Genomic DNA, 22,200 nt, shown 5'->3' with positions numbered 1-22,200 from the left:
ATGACTTTTAGCCCTTCAAACTCTTATTCTACATTTTTTTCATCCTCTTCAAAACGTTACACGTGTACAGTGGTTACCACATTTTTGGAAACATATCCCACAGCTTATAATTTTGCTATATCACATATTTTGTTCTGATTGTGCTAAAACTTCCAACATTTGTCTTCTATCACTATAAAAAGAATAAAACTGCTCATTATCCAATTCTGCCAGACCATGCATAATTTCATACATCCTTTATCAAGTCTTCCGTTATTTAACATTTTAAAAACAAAATAACCGAAATCAATGTAACATTTTCTCAACATCACACACACACAAAAGTAAACAAAGAATAAAATAAAAAAACAAATATAGGTAGTCCCCAACTTATAACCACTCATTTAAGGACTGTTCGAAGTTACAGCGGCTCTGAAAAAGGCGACTTACAACAGATCCTCACATTTACCACTACTGCAGCATCCCCACTGTTACGTGATCCAAATTTGAGCATTTGGCAACCAACTGGCATAATGGTTGCATTATCCCAGGATCATGTGATCACCATTTGAGATCTTCCCAGGTTTCTGAAATAGCAATGGGAAAAGCCAGATTCACATAACAACTGCATGACTGATTTGGCTAACCATGGCAAAAAAAAGATTGTAAAGTTTGAGCATGACTCACTCACATACCGCCTTGCTCGGCAATGGAAATTGTAGTCCCAATTAAATTTAAATTTACCAACAAAGAAATAGTATAGCTATTTCAAGCTGTTTAGTTCTCATCAGCTAGCCAAATCCCAGAAGGGTATGGCTAGCTACTGAAAACTAAACAGCTTGAAATAGCTATACTAGTCCCCCTTTATTTCTTTGTCGGCAAATTTAAATTTAACACAAAATCATTTGTCGCAGAAACAACTGCCTGCAAAGGTTCCTGGATTGGGGCTGAAAGGCGAAAATGGAAACAGTATGCTCCATCCCATATTTGGGTAGACCAGGTTGCCCATCAGATCAGTCTCACTGGAAAAACACTTGTGGTTGTGGCTGAGGACTACCTATATAAGGTAATATATAGTTATTATAATATATATAATATATTATATTATAATATATATATATATATATATTATAATATATATAATATATATATATTATATATAATATAATATATAATAATATATATATAATAATATATTATATATATTTTATATATATATATATATATATATATATATATATATATATATATATATATATATATATTATAATATATAGTTATAGTAATATATAAGGTAATATATAGTTATTAATATAATATGGTTAATGTTTGGAAAAGGGGAAAAAGAATCATCCTTATTCAACCGATTCCAAAACCACATTCCACTTATTTATTTTAGTAGCTTACCAAATAATTTATTTAAGTTGTGTTAAATCACTGAAACTTTACCCCCAAAGCAGCATCTGGCTTCCATATGTTCTTATATGAAACAATAGAAAACAACACGCAATCACTGAAAAAGAAAAAAAACTGGGAGCAGAATGCTACAATGCCATTAAGGGAAGCTGGATTGCCATGAAAGATAATTAGGCCAGCTCGCAACATTAAATACTGTACATATGTTTCAGGATGCGTGAACAAAACAGGCTAAGCAATATTGCAAGTGAACATTTAAATTGGGCTTTGCAAGTAAATTTAGCAGAATCCAATGACTGCCGTTTCCTACCATCGAAAATCTATTCTTAGCTCAAACTAGACTGGAATTTTCAATATTGTTCTCATCTTGCCAATCAATATTTACTAGGCTTCTGGAAAAGGAATTATGCCAGTGCTGAGCTCAATACCTGACACAGTCTTAATGCTAATAAAAAATGCTATTAGATACCCTTCATAGAACAAAAGGGTAAAAAAACAATGTACCTGAAATTTGGTTTAAAATGGGAAAGTGAACTTATCTACAATAAGCACTTAAGGATTTTAACAAAAATATATTTGTCTGATGAACTGGCAGCGTCTAGTTATAGGCTTTATTTTTCTTATGATTTTTTAGGCCTGTAGCAGAGGTGGGTTTCAGCAGGTTCTGACCAGTTCTGGAGAACCATTAGTGGAAATTTTGAGTACTTTGGAGCAGGGGTCTCCAACCTTGGTCCCTTTAAGACTTGTGGACTTCAACTCCCAGAGTCCCACAAGTCTTAAAGGGACCAAGGTTGGAGACCCCTGGTTTGGAGAACTGGTAGTAAAAATTCTGACTGGCCCCACCCCTATCTATTCTCTGCCTCCCGAGTCCCAGCTGATCGGGAGGAAATGGGGATTTTGCAATATCCTTCCCTTGGAGTGGGGTGGAAATTGAGATTTTACAGTATCCTTCCCCTGCCAGGTTCACCAAGCCCTGCCACGCCCACCAAGCCACACCCACAGAACCGGTAGTAAAAAAATTTGAAACCCACCACTGGTCTGTAGTCAGTCATGTATAAATTTGCTGTTTAAACAGACTCACTATAGATAGGTACCCCATATTCACATTACAAATGTCTGAAGATTAGGACTATCGGTTTTACTTGGAATTAGCAAGTAGCAATTAGTGTGAGCCCATTCATAGATATAATATGAAATGTTTTATCACACTGTTTCAAATACCAAGCACATTATTTTGAATGCAAAACAATCCTGAAAGTTTTGAGCAAAGAAACTGTTTTGAATTCAAACTCATTCTGTACTAAAGAAATGTTATGTACTTTTCTGTGATGATGAAAAGTATTAATTATTTCTCAGTCTTTCAATACAAAATTTAAAAGATCATTTACAGTAAAAACTATATGAATTCAAGTTGTGTAAAATTTATTTTTTCCCAGGCAGCCTTTGTTATTAGAAATATAAACCTTTTAATAGAAATTGGCATAGAACGTTGTAATTATAAGGGAAGTAGAAACTTAGAGAAACTTGGTTAATAGCAAACTATTAGAGAAAGAGGGTTCCTAATAATTTAATTTGTAGATCTCAACATTTTATCAATATTTAAAGATTATACTGATGCTTATAATACAACCTAATCCACAAATGAATTCAGGTCTTCTCTTCCAATATCTAAATATGAGAAAAACAGTACCAATAACTAAATGGTACAATATAATACAAACTCTTAAAGTGTATTAAACTCTAATACACTTAAATCATTATTTGAAGTTTAGCATCAGTTATATTTGAATCAATTCAATTCAGAAATTCTAGCTAACTACTGTTAAATTGTCTTAGCTGAACTACTATGTTTTAACTTTGCCTTTATTTAGTGATTTAAAACAGTGGTCACCAACCAGTGGTCCGTGGACCATTGGTGGTCCGTGAGAAAATTTTGGTGGTCCGCAGAAAAAATAATTGTATTTTTTATATTGCACTAAATACTATTTATCTTTTAAAAAAAATCATATTAGTGGTCCTCAGGATTTAAAATTATAAATTTAGTGGTCCCTGAGGTCTGAAAGGTTGGTGATCCCTGATTTAAAACATGTATATAGCCACCCATCTTTAAACTAACTTTGGACGGTTTCCTATAAAAAAATCCAAAAAACAAATAAAATCACTTAAAGCTGTTTTATTTGTTTAAAATGTTTATACAGCCGCCCATCTTTCAACCAATCCTGGGCAGCTCCATATCAAAAACCTGAAAGACATATAAAATCATTTAAAATGATTTATTTAAAATATTTATTTAGCCATCCATTTTTCCACCAACTCTGGGCGGACCCCAATCAAAAATAAAAAAAAAACATATAAAATCACTTAAAACTATTTTATTTATTTAAAATATTTATATAGCTGTCCATCTTTCAATTAACCAAAAGAGAGTGAGGCAGGGCAGCCATTCTGGATTGGCTGCTAGGGACAAAATAAACACATAAAAAGTGTAAGGATAAAAGTTGAAACTTGTTCATTATTCTGTTTCCCATAACGTGCTTTATACTTTTCTTGAAAATCTAGTTCAATTCTAGTATAGCAGCTATACTATAAAAAAGCAATGCACATCTTGTATTGTAGAAGTAATAAATGAGCTGTAAGTAATTTGATGTCTGTAACTTCATATCCTATGTATTTTTAATTATGGGCATTGCATTTAAAAAATTAATGTAAGTACAAATTGTAAACTGGTAAGTGAGTCTTACTGTGATTAACTATGATCAACGATGTATTTATTCCAACAAAAATCTTGAGATATGGTATGATAAAATCTTATAGTTAGTCAAACTTGAATTTCAGTCAAAGAGTACTAGAGATGAAACAACTAACAAAGTTGGTTGAAAGTAAAAACAATTAGCATTAAACACAGGCTAAATGAATACAGAATTTGTTGCCACTATAAACTATGTCTCTAATACAAAAAAAATCCGGAATACCATGTTTTCCCAAAAATAAAACCCAACCAGAAAATAAGCCGTAGCAATATAAGCCCTACCCCCAAAATAAGTCCCGGTTAAGATCATCAGCCAGATGGAGGCATTTAGTACCATATTTCCCCAAAATTAAGACCTAACTGAAAAAATAAGCCTTAATGCATCTTTTGGAGCAAAACTTAATATAAGACCCGGTCTTATTTTCAGGGAAACACAGGTATTATTTGTTTAAAACTAAAGCATAAAGCTAAAAATCTAAGACAGAAATGGTTGCAATAAAATATAATAATGTGACATCCATCTGTATATTTAATATTGTTCAAAAGTTAGGCTTTGAGGGTATAATTCCCAATAGGCATATAACCTGTATGAGGAAGGTGTCATATAAACTTAATAAATAATTATAATTATAAATGTATAAAAATGCAATCAGGGTCAATGAAAAATGGAATGTGGCAACAAACAGGGCTTACATGTAGAATAATTTTAGTGGACACTCAGAAAAATAATTGATGAAAACATACTGAACTATAAAAAAAATATCATGCGCATCTGATGAAATGAACCACAATCTATGAACATTCAATAATATTTAAGGCAGCCCCTCGGTCCAGCATCCTCTGAATTACTTGAGTTTGTAAAAGTTGCTCAAAGCATTTACTATCTATCTGTGATGGCAGAAAAACTCTGCATAGGCACTGCTACAAAAATACATTGTCAAATGCTTCTCGGATGCAAAAAAGGATTAAGAACAGATGGAAAATGTAGGATTGGAAACTGGCATAACACCATTAACACATCATTCCCTCTTAAACAAAGCTAAGATGCAATCTCTGACTCCAAGGGCTCTTCATTTGATCTTTACCAGCCTAATTCTGCACAATCTTCCCTCCAGCTGCAAGGTGGCAGTAACTAGTGAGTCACATCCTGTATGGGGGCTGAAACACTGACTCATTTTCTATCAAGTTAGTGCAACGAAAACCCTCCAAGGGTTTGCTAAACTGGTCATCAAATAAAAACTAAAAACTAGTTTCTTCTATTTCTGTCCCCATATTAATCATCATTATTCCATTGCACTTCTTAGATATCCAGAAGTTAGCTTTCCGCAGAAATTTAATTCCTCCTGCAAATCTCAGTAGACATTACATGTAATGAATGGAGTTGAATGCATTTATTTGGGGTTGGCAGATCCTTCATTATGAAGACTGAAGAGAGTCTTACAATGCTTGAAATAAAGCAGAAAGAACATGTTTAAAAGTCCTAAGTAAAGATTTTTTGTTGCAGTAATGGGTTTTTCAGGATCAAGTAAGTACCTGATGCTAGAGAAAAAAAAATCTCTTAAGCTGCTAACTTCATAGGATACTTCTTGAATGTATTACTTCAAAAGATGGTCTACTCACTTCAGAAGATACTTCTGGTGAGGTATATATTGAAAGCCTGTAGTTGACTAGTTAAATAATTGATACATAATTGATTGCATAATTTATTCGTAAGAACTGTCATATGGAATCTCTGTTTTAGTCAATCTTCAGGTCAGCACAATCTATGGCAAAAGATTTAAGAGATAAATTATTACTTTTGATCAAACAATCTGTTATTTATCTGATGAATCTTTTTTAAAAAAAATATTGAACATCAGACCATTTTCTGTACTCTCTTGATTTATCTTTAATCAAAGATTCCTTAGGCTTCCTTCACTTCCAGTCTCAGTAATACCGAGCCTGTCTGAAATTGTTCTCCCAACAATTTAATTCCAGTTGCTGTTTCTTCTACTCAAGCATTTCTCATCATATAGTCTGCATGTATGTTAATTGAACAAGGAGTAGTGTTTCCCAATTTTGAACAATTTAGTTGCTATTTATTCAAATTGATGCTTCCTGGTCATCATGCAGATTGTTCCATAGGCAAACAACATGATCAGGTAGACCAGGTTTTTAATCTGTTGTAGTCTATGTAAATGTTTATATAATCAGTTTATATAATTATATAAACATAAATGTTTATATAAACAATGGGCATATTTCTTTTTTGATTTCCCTTGTCTGTATTTTCTGAATATAGCCATCTGTCAGTTTCCATTCCATGTTTTGACTGCACTGTAAACTCTTGAGCTCTGTCCTACAACATGCAGATTAAATGCAATTGTTTCGTAGTTTTTACCAGAGACCATACTTGGGTATTGAAATTCAAATTGTTCTTTTCCATCCCTAGACCACTGCTGTATTTTGCACACCATACAAATCTGTGTCATTTGGAAAGAGTTTGAACAATTTGACACTTTAAAATTACTCCAGTTGTAAGTATTTTCTAGGGTCCATTTAATTTCACTTTTTAAAATGACCTGCCCTAAATCAATAATCATTCATCTGTCATTTTTTTCTATAGTTCTTTCATATATTCATACCATCTCTACTTTTTATCCCCTTCCTAAATATTTGTCTTTTACTGTTCCCATTTTTCCATAAGGTATCTACTTGGTTTCTGTAATTTTCTTTAACAAGCCTCTCTGATCCTGTTAATTGGATTGTTATCGTTCTTATTTTTCTATTGCTCATTTAGCTGTACCTTCTTGGGTTTTCCAGTTCCTTTCTGAAACTCAGTATTCTATAAAATTTATTGAATATGAATTTGTTTTGATACCCCCTTTCCTTGTCATCTTTTTACTTCTATTTTGAAGGAGGCAAAATACTTTTAACCTATCAGCAAACAGCCATTTTGCTTCTTTCCCTTTTTGCACGTCTGGAATTTTGGTTTGCTTCCCCTTTAAGATCTCACCCTTTAAATTTATTACTTTCAACATATTTTCTTAGGGAAACGTTCGTATCATGTTGGTTTGATGATTTTCTTTAAGTTGTAATTTTTCAAGAAGGCTGAGATACAAACTCCTTGCAAAATTACAACTTAAAAACATCTTTTCAAGGAGCCAAAAAAAAATTTAAAAAATCTAGTGGTGTGATTTGAACCACAGGCAGTATTAAATCTTGTTTTTGCTGACTTAATAAAATTCTTCCATTTTTCTTGCAGAGTACATACTGAATTTTATTTTGGTGTCATCCCTCTGTTGATGTGGTGTATCAACTCAGCTTTAGGTTGTTGGGGAAAAAGTATTTGCTATAAATATTACATTTTCTTGGCACAACTGTTAGCCTGCTTCATTTTATACATAGAAACGTAATGTTTCCATTATTTCAGATGCTACTTTAGTTCCAACTTTAGCATCCGTTCTCATATAATGAACATGCTGTGGTTTATTTGGTGTGGTGTTGACAAGTTGCTACAGAACAGTTCAGCTTCCCCTTCTTGTGTTGTGGGTGCAACACAAGACTTGAATCAGCATAATACTGACTGGCTTGCCTTGGAATCAAAAAATAGAGATCATTCTAAATTTTGGGAGATCATCCTATCGTTCTTTTAATCATTCTAACATATCTGACCACTGACTCTGTCATTGTGTATATATAATGATGGTTACTTCGTTTCTGTTACATTTTTCTTGCCTTCAGTAGATCTGATCCTCTCTGCCATTTGAAATTTATTTCAGTTCACTGATTCCCAGAATGTCTATGTTCAGTCTTGACATTTCTGCTTTGGCAACATCAGGTTTGTCCTGGTTCATGGTTCCAACATTCTATGCATTAGTAATATGTGTGTCAACTCTGAAACTGGCCTGACTGAGGCCATTTTGAGACTTCAGCGCTCACACACTGAAGAGGGAACAGGGGGTGGGAAATAGGGATAGTTGGGTGTTGTAACCAAAACAAAATACTTTCTCTTGGAAACCAAGGACATTCCTGCAGGTGCTCAGGAGGGGACTGGAGTCATCTAGCAATTGGACAATAACCTGACTGGGCCATGTGACTGATTGTTTTGGGAAAGTAAAAAACTTTTACTTTTAATTAGGTGAAAACCATGGGAATAGTCAGAGTCGGGTTTCACCAGCCTGTGCCAATATGACATATCCAATAAAATGATTCTTTGAGGAATCTACCTGCCTCAGAGTTTTGTTTGCTACGGGGATGTTACTTGGAACCCTGACAATGTATATCTTTGCAACATTATCAAACATAGCCTACATGACAGCCTATAGTGTCCTCCCCAGAAGCTTGTTGGATACCTTCTGAATGTGGGAGACTTTACCCAGTGTCATGTTGATATTGTCCTCATTGTGAATGTCCATTTGGTTTTCTTGTAAGAATATTGCAGTGGATCTATTTCTTTCTTGAGGGCGCTTTATTTTGTATGATCCTGTTGAATACTTAATTAGGAGTGAGCATAGGCTACACTCAGGTCCGCCGGAACAGCGGGAAAATAGTTAAAATCTCATTGGCTGAGCCATCTGACAGCTCCCTATAAAAGGGCAAGCTGTCAGAGGAGCCAGCCCCTGGGTTGTACCGATCTACTCAATAAAGAGCTGTTCCTTGTTACTTCAAGCCATGTCTAGGAACAAAAACTCCCAATGATAGTTTGTAATGTCACTGGGGTGTACAATTCAATTCATTCCATCAGTTCATACTATTTTTCAAGTCTTAAGCATGAAGTCTCATACACATTGGTCTTCTATTTAGAGTATTAATTTAAATTCTGTATTTAAAGAATGCAGCCTACTTAATATAGAGAACCAAATCATTAGCTAAAAATGCAGAAAAGTATTAGGACAATTAAATTTTTAAGAAAACTAATAAGAGTACATCTGAAGACTTTCTCATAGTTGTCACACATAGACTTAGAAGCAGAATATTTTAAAGGGGACTATGTTTACCAATATATATTTTTTTTGTAATATGTTAAAGAAGATATTTTTCATAGAAACCTAAAGTAGAAACAACGGATAGGGGATTTTAAAAATACGTTTTAAAGAGTTGTTATGAATAAAGGTAAAGTTAGATGACATTTTAGTTCTCTATCAGAAGGATTGGGAAATAGAGGCAAGTGGTATATAACATAGGTCCTTGCACCTATTTTGCACCGTACAGCTCTTTGACTGTTTTTTTTTTTAATAATAAATTGATGGTGCCATACAAAGCTCTCATTATTACAAACGAAGGGTACAATCAAGGTTAGAAAAAAAGCATAAGCATTCCGGGAAAGAAGAATGCATGCTTTTTTCTTCTAAGGAAATGTTATTCAATAATGGTCATAGTAATAACAACAATCATGATAATTACCTTTGCAGATTCATAATCAGATTTCCCGAGCAGGTCTTGATTTTGTTTTGTGCTTCCAGATGAGTCATACTTTCTGCACTTATCCCATCAATGCTAAGGACCACATCACCTATCCCGACGTTTGCATTAGCTGCTTTGCCTCCATCGCTCAACTGCAAAATCACAGTAAGGGGTAAGCATTATTTGTTTTCATTCACATTCTAAGAACCGAGTCATGAGAGAAAGAATTACAAGCATTTCAAAGTGAAAACAAACTTTGAAAAAAATACTGTATTCGTATAATGAATCTACTCTATAGAAAAGGAATAAGAAGATCCTGTTAGGATGGAGTGAACAGCGAATGAAATCAACCAGGTTCAAATGTTGTACTAAACCACAGGTGTCAAACTCGCTGTGTCACGTTGCTGTCACATGATGTTTCATGATGTTTTTCCCATTCGCAGAGCACAGATGGGTGTGGCCTGCGTGTTGCACATCTAACCACTGGCCTGCCAGTTTGACACCCTCGTACTAAACCAAAACCTAATCTATTCAGTTCTACCTAAGGTTGTTTGGTGAAACCAGCCCATTGGTCTGGAATTGTTCAGTTTACTTAATCTACAATGTTAAACTAATCAGTTATGGGTTATAACTAAGTCACAGTTCATCCATCGCACAGTACTCAATACAAACTGCAACTGCATACATTTTAAGGACTAATAATCTTGGCATAATTTTCTAATGGAAACCATACCCAAGGACCTAAGTTTCAAATACAAATTTATAGAAGACATTTTAGCAAACAATCCTTGTCTTAGAACAATAAGCTGAACTAGGAGGCTGGGTTATTAATAATGGTCAAATTGGAAATGAAATGTATTAACAAATATATAACTCGTTGCCCCAGTTAGCAACCCCAACCATCTAGGTTGTGTAGATCTATTACTGTGGGTACCAGCAACTTCATGTACATCGTAAGAAAAGTCAACCCTATGATATCAGGATCACAGTAGTAGATTTCCAGAGGCAAGCAATATCCTTATTTATTAATTACAGTTCATGTACAAAATATATCACAAAATACAATAAAGTACAAGTTGATCATAGCAATCATATAATTATCACAGGATTTGACATAGAACAACTTATCATTGCGGGACTTGCATGTTGTTGTGTCTTGTCCGCTCTCACCGCAGCCGGGGTCTGCTTATCTGCTCCCGAACACGGAGGAATGTATGCCTCCCGGCCCCAGTCCTGGCTCCATGCCCAGACAAGCTGCAGAGGAGGGAGCACCTCCCGGTCCCAGCCCTGGCTCCATGCCCAAGCAGGCTGCAGAGGAGGGAGCATCCCCCGGCCCCAGCCCTGGCTCCATGCCCAGGCAAACGGAGCAGCTAGACCCCTCCCCCTCCTCCACAGCATGTGAGCCTGAGGAAAGTTTACTTCCAACAGCTGATTGGAGTGACCCTCGCATCAGAAGATTGGATAGGCGGAGGCAACAGAAGGAAGGGAGGGGCAGGCCTTAATGAGTGCTGAGTCATGGAGCCATACCCCATGGCCTATATAAAGGATCTGCTTTCTGGCAGTCTCTGAGTCAGGCAAAGTCGAACTTATCTTGCTGAAGTCACTTACTGGTCTCCTGCCTGCTCTGAGGACTTTGCTAGGACTTTGGGCAGAGCTGCAGAGGCAAGCCTGATTCGGATTTCCCTGACCCGGCCGTCAGCGGAGGAGTGGGACACGACACATGTTAAATAAATAAGCAGAAACGGAAGACTACAAGTTCTTGATTATTTTGCACTGGGATTTCAGAAAAAATCCCAATCAGACCAGCAGCCCCCAACCTTTTGGGCACCAGGGACTAGTTCCATGGAGAGAAGTTTTTCCATGGACTGGAGACAGCATGGTTTCACATCTTGTCTGCATCCTGCAGATGGGGTTTTGTTTGTTTATGTGGCCTGGGTTTCTGGCATGCCACGGACCAGGAGTTGGGGATCCCTGAATTAGACAACTTAGTTGTTTAAGAAAAGCTCCAAGGAGCCCCAATGTTTTCAGCTTGCATGGAGAAATTGGCTATTAAGACGTGAATTAACTCACAGAAGATAATTACAGCATCTTGTATTCCTTTTCCATGGAGTTCCTTGAACTGACCAAAAGTTTGAGGAGGATCAGATTGGAGTATTGGGGAAAGGAAGAGTGAAGAAATATCCTTATTGTAAATTTTCTTCAGCCAACGAATTATAAAACTGTTTGATTTTGGACATGTATCTTCTCCTCTACTAAGGATATTTACGTACACAATATTTCTTCCAAAAGGTAACTTTCCAGAGAAGATTTATAGATAGAACAAGAATAGCTGAGGGAATGCAAACATTCCTTTGTAAATTCCTTTAAGTTTACTTATCTTGGGATCTAAGCCAGATAAAATTGTTATTTCACATAACAGTTCATTTGGTTGGTATCAAAACCTTAAGTATAAAACTAAACCTCTTCGACAATAAATCAAAATTAAATGTCCCATTTCAAATATATTTTTTCCTTTGAACTTGAGTTGATCTTCTCATGTCTTATATTTGTACAATACAAAAATACAAAGTTATTTTAATTTTTTTTTCATTCAAACCAGATAAGAGTGAGAAAAATGGTATTTTCCCACTACTTTAGAACTTGCCATTTCAGACTACACAAAAAGTATATATTTTATTTATTTACAGGAGTTTATATGCCAACTCCAATCCAATGTACACTGGGCAAACTGAATTAATTTTAGGATTAATTTTAGGATTTGAGTAAAGCATTCTAACACAAGAAAAGAAAAGAAAATGTTAATGATCACCAATATAATATAATAATATATAATAACAGTTAGAAACCAGCCTTCTATGCACTATGGATATTATGAAAGATTCTAACCAAATTATTCACATCTGCAGACAATAGTACAGACTCTTTGGCTAAGGAATGAAATAGTACAAGTTCAAGCAGCAAATAAATGAATGGTATCACCATACAAAAACTTTAAATGAAAGGAAAAATTGAAAAAACAGATTATCCTTTCCATGCAGACTGCCAATGTGAGATTTATTTCCTACTATATCATGCATGGGCTCTTATCCTATCTAATTTCAAGCATGGCTCAAGGGCTTTTTGTTTACTTAAAAACATTATAGTGCCATAATAAGACACAGAACTTACTGATGAGAATGTAATTACTGTATCCTATTCAAAAAAAAACCCACCTATTTTATCTTTATTTTGAAAAAAGGCATTCAATTGCTCAACAATTATATCTGTTGTTTTAGCTACCATTCATGTAATAACAATTCACATTGGAGTCCAGGTCTTTAATTTTGCCACTGTATTTGTACTTTATCCATGATCATAAATTGTGTTTATTTTTCTTAAAGTTCTTCTTTCTGAATTTCTGGGCTCCAATTCATGAGGCTACTGGAAAGCTCCAGACCGCAAACTAACCCTGAATTACATAGGATACGGGCCACAGGAATGTCAGATATATCTAGTCAGACTTAAATATTTTTTATTTACCTACAATAGTAATGCATCCAAATGCATGCTAATAAAATATATAAATGGTCCATATTTTGACATTAACAAATCCACTAATTTACCCTACAAGGGTGTTCAGATTTGGTCCATATTCCAAATACAAACCAAACTATAATCAGAAAAGATGTGTTTGCCAAGCTGATTTAAATCAGTTTCCATCACATCCCCGAACATTCTCTCTCTCTCTCTCTCTCTGTGTGTGTGTGTGTGTGTGTGTGTGTGTGTGTAAACTGGCTTCCTATCATTCCATTTTAATGCATAAATACATAAAACAGCCAATCTGTAGGAGAAGAGCAGGCAGAGAGGACTCATTACATGTCCACAAATGCACCAAGTCTGTCTCCACTTGAATTCTATTAATTCTTATGGACATTTACTGCTAATGGACATTTACTGCTGTCCACTAATGGACCAGACTCTTGTGCATAGCCTTGAGCAATAATTATTCTAAACTGGGGCCAGACAAGGAATCATGGATGGAAACCAACCAAGGAGAGATTCAACCTAGAAATGAGGAGAAATTTTCTGACAGTGAGAACCACTTCGGAAGTTGTGAGAGCTTAATCACTGGAGGTTTTCAAGAAGAGATTGGACTGCCATTTGTCAGAAATGGTGTAGGGTCTCCTTGGTTTGGACTAGATGACCTATAAGGTCCCTTCCAACTCCGCTAATCTTTTTATGATTGTTCTGTCATAAGTGAACCTGAATTCATACAACCAATTTATTCAGTCCAAAATTATCCAACTAACAAAGAGGTATCAACAATAGGAAAATACAGGAAAATAATAATCATAATTGTGCAATGATTTGAGTGCCTTAATCCAATGCTCCTTGTTGTTCATTAATATTTTTGGTGGCCCATATTTAATTAAGCAGATAAGCTTTGCCTACTTGCTATTTAGCCACTATCAATCATAGGAGTTGATAGAACCGGGGGGGGGGGGAATTAGGGATTCCCATTATTTAATTCAAGACTTCAAAACATCAACCCAACTGTTCCTGAAAACCTCTACCAAAGGTTGCTCTATTCATTCAATACTTATTTATACTGCTGGACTGCTGCAATATTCTAGACAATTTTCCTGAAATGCCACTGTCTTAGATCCATTACATTTATGTATCTTTGGTTCATTACATTTAATCAAGGAGCAGGTAACTGTCCTTTGTTTTCTGCTGGGATTTTGCTTCTTGAAACGAAGCAAAATCTCCTTCTGTCTGAAACGAATCTCATTGATTGTGTGAGTTTGAAGTACACTGGCTTTTAGACCATTTGAAAACTGTGGGATACTTAAAGCAACTCATTCACATGATTGTGTCTATCACACAACATATTCAGATTTACTGCTATCGGTGTTTGTTCCTTTTAGTGAGCACATGCTGCTTTTTGGCAAGGTAGTGCTCAATGTCTGATTTGGAATGGTTTATGGAAGATAATGCATACTCGGCCAAATGCTATTTATAGGGATCCTGCTCTCTATTTCTCATGTATCCTCTCCTAACCTGATAAGAAAGGGACAGCTAGTCAAATCACTGGATTCAATTTCATCACCAATCTTTCAGTTCTTTCCTTGTAAGCCATTGGCTCGTGAACTGGGGACAATTATCCCCAAGAGGATATTTTGGGCATATTTGAAGATAATGGAACAATTAGTAACTGTCTGTTTGTGAGTCGAAGCTCCAGCTTGGGACTGCCACTTGTGTAATTCCTTTGTGGGGAAGGAGGAAAGTTAATGACACTACTCAAGACCAAGAAAAGGGTCAAACCATATATGAACCTCAGCTGCCAAGTTAATGCTAAAATAATAATATCATTAAGAATAAAAGCAGAATTCTACTCTGGGTAATATTATAGTAAAGTGACAGAGAGGATAATTCCAGCTACACAAGACCAAGCCTTAAGAACAAATGCATTCAAGGCCACTATTACAAGGTAGCAACAAACAGCTAAGAAGCAGTGGATCACCTAATTAGCTATGGCAAGAACATCTCACAGACTGACTACAAACAATGGCAAGATAAAGTAGCACGGTTGGAGCATTGGAATCCCTGCAAGAAGTACTGCAAGCAAGAACTGTTAGGACCACAAAATAGAAAAAGTTAATAGAAAATCAAGAAGCTAAGATGCTCTGGGATGTTAGGATTCAAGTAAGAAGCATCGGCCCACACAATACCCCAATCTTAATAACTGTTGATAAGACAAAAAGTGTTCTTATTTTCTGTATCAAGTGTTAAATCAATTCATTGGGTGCCTACAGTCAAACAGCTCTGAAATTATTCACTGTGAATTTCAAGAATGGGATTGAAATTCACTTCTCTTTAAAATACACATCTCACTTAGAAACAAAATAAACATGTCATAAGAAATGTGAATTTTACATACTTAATAAGTGCCAGGTTTACTTGGAATTCACATTTCTTATGACATTTTTATTTTACTTCCAAGCCTAAGAGAAATGTGCATTTTTATTCTACATAAGGTTATATAAGTGTATAAATATTTGAGTACTATTCCTCTGTCACTAATTTACCTGATCATCTAATCAAAACAAGCAAGTCTCTTGGATCTTCCCTAGTAACTTGCTGATATTTATCAAGTATCTTTTTGAAAGAGACAACTCTAATGTCTATGAACATTTGAAGTTCTACAATTTTTTTTTTTTGGCAGAGTATTAGCTAATCAAAACTACAATTCAAGTCTTAATGGCATTAAAGCTTCTTGATTCGTGGTAAGGCACTATTTTTCACACCTCAAAGATTCTTAATGAGTCACTAATGAACAAATCAGCAGAGAAAGCATTTGGCTTCCCAGAGGGACGGGAGACATAGGATATTGCCGGTTTGGGTATTTCATAGCTGAGGTACTGCATCACTGCAGTATATTTACTGCTGGGCAAGACTCTAGCTTAGCCCACAGACCAAATGTACATGACATTTGCTAGTACTGTAAATGTCATTAGACACATACCGGGCCATAGTATGTCAGTCTGCAATAATAAGGATTCCAAAATACTCTTCATATATTCTTCTTGCCAAGCTTCAAGTAACATGTATCTGGGAGTCACATTAGTAGTTTTCTTTGTGAAATCAGAGTTGTGCCATGTAATTTAATATGCAAAGAAAAAAAACTCTTTTTATCTACTTTTGTGTATTCTGTGTAGTCTAGCAAATTTATAATATGGACAGAGATAATTTTATTTATTTCATGTATAGCTTTATTTTATTTATTTTTTACTTCATTCATGGCAAACTATATAGAGAGCCTATATATTCTTCAGGAAATGATGCCAGACTTAGCAGTCTCATATTCTGCCTTGCATGAGGCAAATCTTTATGGTCAATAGCTGAAGACGGAGGATAGAGACAGCCACATGTGGAGACAGGTGGGGGTAGAATTTGGACTTGCTTAACTGCAATACATCTGCTTCAGGAATTACACGCTAATTTATAGGTTGTTTCCCATCAAAAATGCCAAAGATCTATTTTTCAGTTCTTGCAAATATGATCATACAAAGGACTCAAAAAGCTGAGGGAACTCAGGCTGTCCTATTCAAATTTAAACCCCTGCCTAAGATACCATCCTAATCTAATTTTTATATATATATTACTATTCTATATCTTTTATTTATTGTTCCTAGACATGGAGAAATAGCAACAATCTCAGATATGCAGATGGTAGCACTCTAATGGCAGAAAGTGAAGAGGAACTAAAGAGCCTCTTGATGTGGGTGAAGAAGGAGAGTGCAAAAGTTGGTTTGAAACTCAACATTAAGAAAACTAAGACCATGGCATGCAGACCTCTCAATTCCTGGCAAATAGATGGGGAAGAAATGGAGGTAGTGACAGATTTTATTTTCCTGGGCTCCAAGATCACCGCAGATGGGGACTGCAGCCAAGAAATTAAAAGACGCTTGCTCCTGGGGAGGAAAGCTATGCAAAGTTAGACAGCATACAAAAAAGCAGAGACATCACCCTGTCAACAAAAGAGCATATAGTCAAGGCTATAGTTTTCCCAGTTGCAATGGATGGCTGTGAAAGTTGGACCATAAGAAAGGCTGAGCGCCAAATCATTGAGGCCATTGAACTATGGTGCTGGAGAAGACTCCTGCGAGTCCCTTAGATTGCAAGGCAATCAAACCAGTCAGTCCAAGAGGAGATCAACCCTGACTCCTCTTTACAAGGCCAGATCCTGAAGATGAAACTCAAATATTTTGGCCACCTAATGAAAAGGAAAGGCTCACTGGAAAAGAGCCTAATGCTGGGAAAGATTGAGGGGAAAAGAAGAATGGGACGACAGAGAATGAAGTGGCTGGATGGATCACCGAAGCAGTCGGCATGAGCTTAAATGGACTCCCAAGGATGGCAGACGACAGGAAAGCCTGGAGGAACACTGTCCATGGGGTTGTGATGGGTCGGACATGACTTCGCAACTAACAACAAAAGACATGGGAGAACCATTCAAGAATTTTCTATCTGCGCCCATGTGCTTCAAAATGTGGATCATTACTCCAAGAATTACGTTCCTACAGCTAAAACTTTCTCTTGGCAAATGGCTTGCATTTTGAAGCATGTTGTATAGCTAGCAAGGATACTATTAGCAACTTTCAAAAAACTTAAAGGTATATTTTTCCTAGGAAACACATTGACAAATTGTTTTTCTAATGAGCCTTTGAAAGTTCTACTGAAAGAAGCTGACAAAATTATTGTGATGATGTGACATGCGACCCGAGGAGACTGCAGAGGAGAAAAATGGGATTAAAATATGAAGTATTTACTTAAAAATGGGTGTATATTAGACAAGTTAAAACATGCTAATTTTTAAATACTAATCCTATAGTATACATGGTTTCTACCCAAGTGTCTTCACTGTTCGTCCAGAATGACTCTCATTATAAAACCCATCCAGGTGTTAAGATCCACTGGAAAGTTCCTTTAAAGATGCCCCTGCTATCAAAGGCTCTCTTTCTTCTTTTCCTAAATTGCACTCAGACAATGGAAAATATTCTTTGTGAATTGCATTTGGCCCCCAATTCTCAGTATTTAGGAACTCCATAAGATACACCTTTCATGAACTTTGTTAAATATTTACAGATGTTTTATAATTTCTGTTGTATTTTTAACATTTTGGACTCTGAATTTCTTTTTTTTTTTCTTTTAAACTGCCTTTAGTACTTGTCAAGAGTATAAAGCCAGCATATTCTTATTCTGTCTCTCAAATTATGACTTAAATTAACCGAACTTAATCTGAAGCCCTCCATGCATGATAGCTAAGGTAGTTTGACTTCTTAAAAATAAAAACTTAATTCAACTTCTGCTTTAATTCACTTTTAACTAATATTTTATTTAAACATGGCTATAAACTGCCCTGATAAGTGCTTCTAGCATATATCATTATCTGACAAGCCAAAAATAAATATTCTGGTGACAATATTCAGCTGGACAAAGAGATCTTAAATCTGGTCACAGCCAGATTTATAAGTAAGGGACTATAAATAGATTACTGGCAGCCACCAAATATCCCGTGTAGCCACTACTAAGCAGAATAATAACAATAATGAAAATCCAAATGTTAATATTTACTATATTGTCCAAAAACAATGACTGTGAGAAGAAGTGCAGGTGCAGGCTAAAGTAAGACCACAGTAAACAGCTCTGCATGTTGTTTGAAAGTAGCTGTTTAATTTGGAACTTTCATTTATAATTTATTCAGGCAGATTTATTTACTTTTTAGATTTATTTAGTTTTTAGACAGCACTCTGTCTTCCAACTTTTTCCCATTAACAACTACTCTATCGAGAGAGTGATTGGCTCAAAGCCCAGTTTAGAAGAGACCAGACATTAGGTCTCTTAGTGTCAGCTGAGTAGCTTAATCACTCACTGTCACACTGGTTCTCAACCAAAAGTATTATGCAATTTTTATTTGATTTGGAGGACATGGGGCTATAAAGGTAGTCAACTTACGAACTTTTGTTTAGTAATCATTCTAAATTACCATGGCATTGGGGAAAAAGTGACTATGATCAGTTTTCACACTTAAGACCATTGCAGCATCAAAATAAAGTCACCTGATCAAACTTTGGGCATTTGGCAACTCTCCTGTGTTCATGACAGTTACACTGTCCTGTGGTCATGTGATCACCATTTGCGTCCTTCCCAGGCAGCTTCCCGCGAGGTAAGTCAATGGAGGAAGCCAAATTTGTTTAACAACTGCAAGATCCACTTAACAACTGCACTGATTCACTTAACAACTGTGGCAGCAAAGATCAAAAAATTAGATGCAGTTCACTTAACTACCTTTTTAACACTGGAAATTTTGGGCTCAATTGTAATCATACCTGTATAGCAATAGCACTTAAGACTTATATACCCCTTCACAGTGCTTTGCAGCCCTCTCTAAGCGGTTTACAGAGTCAGAATATTGTCCTCAACAATCTGGGTCTCATTTTACCCAGCTTGGAAGGATGGAAGGTTGAGTCAACCTTGAGCCGGGGAGACTCAAACTGCCAAACTGCTGGCAGCCGGTAATCAGGACAAGTAGCCTGCAGTACTGCATTCTAACCACTGTGCCACCACGGCTTGTATATCAATTTAATATATTTCTGTAGCCTGTTTTTATGCAATCACACATTTGGTGTATATATTGGGGGGGGAAACCCTTTCAATACAGGTAGTCCTCGACTTACAACAGTTCCTTTAGTGACCATTGAACGTGACAACATCATTGAAAAAAGTGACTTATGACTGTTTTTTACACTTATGACCGTTGTGGCATCCCCCCTTGGTCATGTGATTTACATTTGGATGCTTGATAACTGACTCACATTTATGACGGTTGCAGGGTCACTGAGTCATGGGATCGCCTTTTGTGACTTTCTGACCTGCAATTTCATTGGGGAAGCCAGATTCACTTAACAACCCGTGTTACTAATTTAACAACTGCAATGATTCACTTAACAAACGTGGCAAGAAAAGTTGTAAAATTGGGTGGGGGGGAGACACTCACTTAACAAATTTCTCACTTAACAACATAAATTTTCGTCTCAATTATGGTCATAAATTGAGGATTACCTGTGGTTGCACAAAATTATTCATAGTCCCTTCCCTAAATAATATTGCCATTTTTCTTTTCTATAGCAGGCCCTGCCCTGTGAAACACTTTTCCCCTGAAGTTTGGCAGGCCTCTGAAGTCTTAGTCTTCCATAAAGCTTTGAAAACCTATTTTCAGTAAACCAGTGCTGGGATAAATCCAAAAAGAGGAGATTGCACATCAGGAAGTTTGACTTGAGTGGCAGGTTTTTGTTTCTAATGGGTTTAATTTTTATAATTTTAATATGCCTTTTATGCAATTTTAACTTTTGATAGGGAGCCATTCATAGCTGGTTATAAGATACTTGGCTATACGAATGTTATAAATAAGGGTTTGCCATGTTACGTTATAAAAAAAGGGTTTGCAATACAAAACTCTCTTATATGTGCATACTTGGAACATATCATGCATATACAAAGCTTACAATATGTACTTAAATGAGAAAAAAATAAGGATTTTTTTATTGGAAAACCCCAAAACACATCAACAGTTCAAATCAGCTGTCAACATAAAGAATTTTTAATGCTGAGCAACAAGGCGAAAGAAAAAATACTTCAAGCAATGTAATAGCTAACTACAATAAAGCAATGACAGACCTTCAGGTTTTGACAAGACTGATGCCTGTTGTGCCAAGAACAAAAAATGACCAAATAAGGAAAAACCATATGAGGATGAAAAACCAACTTAGTTATAGTTATAGGTATTAGAATAATTTCACTGTTATTCTATATCGTGAAAAAAACCAAAACCATATTAACCAAATTTACGCGGCCGCCATCTTCCAGCAGGAATTGGCTTGTCACTTTACCATTATTGCCCTATCAATTTACCATTGTACAATTAATTTACCAAATTAAAGGGGGGAAATGTTAGTCTTTTACTTTAAAATAAGAAAAATCAAGCAAGGAAGTAATAGGAAGCATAACCCTAATACTGTTAATGTTATAATCCAATCCTATGCCGTTTCAATCCCAATGGCACCTAGAAAGTTTTAATAGAAAAATTGAAACAATGCAATTCAGATTTAATTCTGTTCTTTATAAGATCTAAGAAATAAGCTATTCTTCTTCCTATGATGTCAGTCCCACTTATTTAATAAAGCTGATTTCAAAGTAATACTTCAATTTTGGAAACGTTCCATTTTCATTTTCAATACTGTATAAAAGAAAGTATATACAAAGACCTTTTTCCTGGCATCATCCCAGATTTCGAAAAGCATTGGGGTTCATACAATACGCTACATCTGCTTTCAACACAATAAGTACAGTTTCTGTTCTAATATACTATGTCTCTCTAAGCACAGGTAGTTCTCAACTTATGACCACCATTAAGCCCAAAATGTATGTTGCTCAGTGAGAAATTCATTGTGAGTTTTCCCCCATTTTACAACCTTTCTCACCAGATTTGTTAAGTGAATCACTGCAATGGTTAAGTGAGTAACACGGTTGTTAAGGGAATCTGGCTTTCCCATTGACTTTGCTCATCAGAAGGCTGCAAAACATGACACCCCGCGCCCCCCCCGATGCTGAAACGATTGTAAGTGTGAACCAGTTGCCATCTGAATTTTGACCACATGAACATGGGGATGTTGCAAAGGTTGTAACTGTGAAAAAAAGTCATAAGTCACTTTTTTCAGTGCCATTGTAACTTTGAATCGTCACTAAATGAATTGTTGTAAGTTGAGGATTAAACCTGTATGGGCTTTTGGGCTTAACATTGAGGCCTGGTTCATGCAGCAGGATGTCCACAATAAAGTGAAATGAAATATGCAATTCCATTTTAAGCCAATGCTGACCAACCTTGTCTGTGCTCAGAGATTAAGCAAGTCAGACCTGGTCAGTACTTGAGTGAGATTCCTTAAGGGAACACTGGGATGACAAGCTAGCAGTGGGAAATTAGAAGAAAAAAGCTTTCTGGAAGAAATGTGGGAAGAAAACTACAGGTAGTTCTTGGCTTACAAGCACAACTGAGCCCAAAATTTATGTTGCTAAGTGAGAAATTTGCTAAGTGAGTTTTGCCCCATATTACCTACCATCTTTCTTGCCAG

At 35.9% G+C, this 22,200-nt stretch overlaps 1 protein-coding gene across 6 annotated transcripts in view; it reads right to left on the bottom strand.

Moving 5' to 3' along the window:
* PDLIM5 (PDZ and LIM domain 5) overlaps window positions 1–22,200 on the bottom strand; it is a 165,625-nt gene that overhangs the window by 109,137 nt on the left and 34,288 nt on the right. For all 6 annotated transcript variants that reach the window (XM_058191976.1, XM_058191977.1, XM_058191978.1 and 3 more), the window contains exon 3: window positions 9,530–9,681. In XM_058191976.1, the coding sequence (XP_058047959.1) occupies window positions 9,530–9,681 (152 nt within the window). The remainder of the gene's footprint in view (window positions 1–9,529; window positions 9,682–22,200) is intronic.

The sequence above is a fragment of the Ahaetulla prasina genome, chromosome 8, assembly GCF_028640845.1.
Source record: "Ahaetulla prasina isolate Xishuangbanna chromosome 8, ASM2864084v1, whole genome shotgun sequence".
NCBI classification, from domain to species: domain Eukaryota; kingdom Metazoa; phylum Chordata; class Lepidosauria; order Squamata; family Colubridae; genus Ahaetulla; species Ahaetulla prasina.
This window is presented reverse-complemented; position numbering and strand designations above follow the sequence as displayed.